A 4,068-nucleotide genomic window follows, 5' to 3' on the forward strand; every position below is an offset into this window, starting at 1 on the left:
TTTTTTTTTTTTTTTTTTTTTTTTTTTTTTTTTTTTTTTTTTTTTTTTTTTTTTTGACTTGGGAGTTGTGTTTTTCGAGACAGGGTCTTATTATGTAACCCTGGCCGGCCTGGAACCAACCTCCCAGTTGCTTAAGTCAAAGGCACACAAGACTACCTTGGATTGAGCTGTTTCTTCTCTATGCCTATATTTGTCAGAATATTTTGATTTTTTTCTGTTGTTGTTTTTCTGGGAGATTCTGGAATCTGATAACTTTATCTTTTATTTTGTTGCTAGTGTATTTTTATTTATTATTATTATTTTTTTTTTTTTGAGACAGTTTTAATATGTGGGCCTGGCTGTCCTGGAACTCACTCTGTAGACTAGACTGGCCTCTAACTCAAGTGCTAGGATTAAAGATTTGAGCCACCACTGCCTATTTTTGAAATAAAGATGTGTGTGTGTGTGTGTGTGTGTACCTCAGAGGTCAGAAGAGGGCATTTGGTTAACTGGTGCTAGAGTTACAGGTAGGTATGAACCATCTTAATGGATGCTGGGAACTGAATTTTGGTTCTTTGGAAGAACAACAGATGCTCTTAACGACTGAGCCATCCCTTTAGCCTCTTATTCTTGCTCCGGAAATCATTAGACCATACCCGCTATCCACCATTTGCAAAATCCTCAAACATGTGGCTTGTGCTTGCAAGCTTATCTTCACTGAAAGCCATTTTACCTGAAGATGTGTGTAGTAGGTAGGCACAGTGGGCCATGGCTAGTGATTGTGTGTGCGTGTGTGTGTGTGCATGCTTGAGCGCGCAGTAGGTAGACACAAATGTTCTGTGCCCAGTAAATGACAGAGGTCAGAGACGTTCTTTCTGCCTTGTGGCTTCTGGATGGAGCTCAGGTAGTCAGGCCTGCGCATCCTCTCTGAGCAATCTCGCCAGCCAGAAAATAAAGCTCTTTATTCTCTGTGTGGAGTCTTGAGGGTAGTTTGTAAGCATGGCCGCAGTGGGCATGGATGGCGCTTTGCTTGTGAGAGAGAAGGAAGAGGTTGTGTTGTGGTGCCCTGGCCTGAGGAGCTATCAGGCTGCCCAGCACAGGAGAGCCGACTTCCACGGAGAAGGACAGATCTATGGACTTGCCTCTGTTGTCTTGTCCTGGGGAGGACGTTGGTTGGACTTTCCTGCATTTTTTTCAGCTTCGAAGGACCCCACGGCCGTGGAGAGAGCCAATCTGTTAAACATGGCTAAACTGAGTATCAAAGGGCTCATTGAGTCTGCCCTGAGCTTCGGCCGCACCCTGGACTCCGACTACCCCCCTCTGCAGCAGTTCTTCGTGGTCATGGAACATTGTCTGAAACACGGCCTGAAAGGTATGACGACACTCCCCCAATCGGTCAGCCTTCTGGCCCCTCGCTTCTCACCCTCGGGGTCCTGGAGAAATAGTTTTGAGGCCGTAGCTGCCGTTTGTTATTTTGCATTTTATTTTGTTTTCTTTATTTTTTTTTTAATTTATTTATGAGTACACCGTTGCTGTCTTCAGACACACCAGAAGAGGGCATCGGATCCCATTACAGATGGTTGTGAGCCACCATGTGGTTGCTGGGAATTGAACTCAGGACCTCTGGAAGAGCAGTCAGTGTTCTTAACCATTGATCCATCTCAACAGCCCTATTTTGCATTTTAAATCAAGTTGGGCCAATGTAATGGCTTGCCACTCGAGCTGGAAGACTCCAGTTTGATCTTTGGAATCTAGGTTAAGGTGTGTTGATTTCAGGAGAAAGTGTTAATTACTCTTGTGATTCCTAGTACATGATCTTCAGAAAAATTTTTTGTTTGTTTGTTTTTTGAGAGAGGATTTCTCTGTGTAGTAAACAGCCTTGGCTTTCTCAGAATTCACTCTGTAGACAAGGCTGGACTGGAACTCACAGATCTGCCTGCCTCTGCCCAGGACTAGTGCGCCATCATGCACTACAAAAAGAAATGTTTTTTTTCTAATAATTGGTGGAAAACATAGTTGATTACTCTTTTTTTTTTGAGATGGTCTTATATAGCTGGCCTTGAATTCACTCTATAGACCAGGCTGGCCTTGAACTCACAGAGACCTGTCTTCCTCTTCCCCCCAGGTGCTGAGATCAAAGGTGGCCTGCCAACATGCTTGACCTGATTACATGGTTTTTACATATTTAGCCTTCAAGGGGTTTTCATTTTCTTGGGTAATTTTTTTAAAAATTACATTTATTTACACACACACACTTTTTAAAAAATTACATTTACTTACGTGCACACATGCGTGCGTGCGCTCATACACTCACACACACACATGTGTACACGCACACACACACAACACATGAACATAAAGGTTAGAGGGCATCTTGCAGGAGGCCAGTGCCTTTCCCCACTGAGCCATCTCAGCCGCCTTAGATTGCTTTTGAAACTGAAACTGAGTGGAGATGCTGGGATGAGCTCACTGATAGTTTGAACTCAGTTGTAGAAGTTATGTCAGCATAGATCGCTGAGATAGGAATGTCTCCATGCATGGGGACCTGCACGGGAAAGTGTCCTCTGAACCAGGTTCCTGTAGAAACCGAAGTGATCCCGGAAAGGACGGTCCTCTGCTATGCAGGTCCCACCAGAGGTTGATACGTGGAAAATGTGTGGTGGGTTTTGAGGCTCTCTATGTAGCCCTGGCTATCCTGGAGCTCACTGTATAGACCAAGCTGGCTTCCACCTTGCACAAGTCCGCTTGCCTCTGTCTCCTGAGGTTAACCAGGCCCCATCATGCGCAGGTGGTAGTTATGTTTTGAGAAAAGGATCCGGCAAACAGCCCCGACCGGCCTGGTATGTGCTGTGTAGTCCCAAGGACAGAGGTAGTAGGTGCCAGGTACCTTCTCTGTGCAGAGGTGAGAGGGCTTTTCTCAAGGACTCATGCAGCTCAGAAGTATGTTGGGGATGAAACACAGGATAGCAGGCCAGGGAGATGACCCGGTGTGAGGACTGAGTTCAATCCTTAGTGCCCACACAGAAAGCTAGACGTGGTGGCAAGCTTGTAATCCCTAAACCAGGGTGGGGGTGGGGCTGGGGGGTGTGGAGACAGGAGGATTCCTGGAGCTCAGCTAGTTTAGATACCATCCATTGGTCCTATGGGGAGACCCTGCCTCAGAACACAGGGTGGACGGCTCTTGAGCATGCCTCTCAAAGCTAATGTCTGACCTTCCTCACACACACAGACCCCAAGTGAAGATGACACACCTGGCTGTGTAGTTTTCAATGCTTAAATATATACTGGATAATAATAATTCTTTTACTTAAGATAACAATTAAGCCAGGCGTGGTAATGCATGCCTATAATCCCAGCACCCGTGAGGGCGGAGACAGGAAGTCCAGATGTTTAAGGCCGTCTTCAGCTGCAGAGCATGTCTGAGGCCAGCCTGTGTTGGCTGGAGTGTCTGTGGTGGTACAACTTTGACCCCAGTACTAGGAAGGCATGGGCAGGCAACTCTCTGAGTTTGAGGATAGCCTGGTCTATATATGGAGTTCCTTGCTAGCCAGGATGACATAGTAAGAACTTGTTTTTTTGTTTTTTTTTTTAAAAATCATCCATCCATCCATCCATATGTACATAAATATACACTCGGATTTGGCAGCAGCTTTGATCGCATTCTCGTATGATCAGTGTCTGTGTAGCAGGGTAGGAAAGAGTTGTACACCCAACCTGGGGGTGTGCTCAGTTGATGGGAGTGTGTGCTTAGCATTCGGGCTTTGACCTCCAGCACCTCATAAACACCACGGTGGCTTGTGGTTTTAATGCCAGCACTTGGGAGGTGGAGGCAGGAGCATTAGAAGTAGTGAGCCATCTTCAGCCACCTCCGAGCAGAACCTACTCTTCCTGTGTGAGCTCAGGATGTTCCCAACATTTTCCAGATTACAGAGTGCTGGAAGAACATTTTGGGAATATATATCAGGGCACGTGTCCTAAGATTGCTTCCTGTGCACCCTCCTCCCCCAAAGATAGATAGGGTCTCTCTGTGTAGCCCTGGCTGTACTGCAACTCACTATGTAGACCAGGATGGCCTCTAACTCACAGAGA

General features: G+C 46.1%; 1 protein-coding gene across 4 annotated transcripts in view; it reads left to right on the plus strand.

Moving 5' to 3' along the window:
- Positions 1-4,068, plus strand: part of Rufy2 (RUN and FYVE domain containing 2) — a 35,548-nt gene that overhangs the window by 1,319 nt on the left and 30,161 nt on the right. For all 4 annotated transcript variants that reach the window (XM_021205864.2, XM_029542672.1, XM_029542673.1 and 1 more), the window contains exon 2: positions 1,178-1,351. In XM_021205864.2, coding sequence (XP_021061523.1) covers positions 1,178-1,351 — 174 coding nt within the window. The remainder of the gene's footprint in view (positions 1-1,177; positions 1,352-4,068) is intronic.

Source organism: Mus pahari, chromosome 9, assembly GCF_900095145.1.
Source record: "Mus pahari chromosome 9, PAHARI_EIJ_v1.1, whole genome shotgun sequence".
NCBI classification, from domain to species: domain Eukaryota; kingdom Metazoa; phylum Chordata; class Mammalia; order Rodentia; family Muridae; genus Mus; species Mus pahari.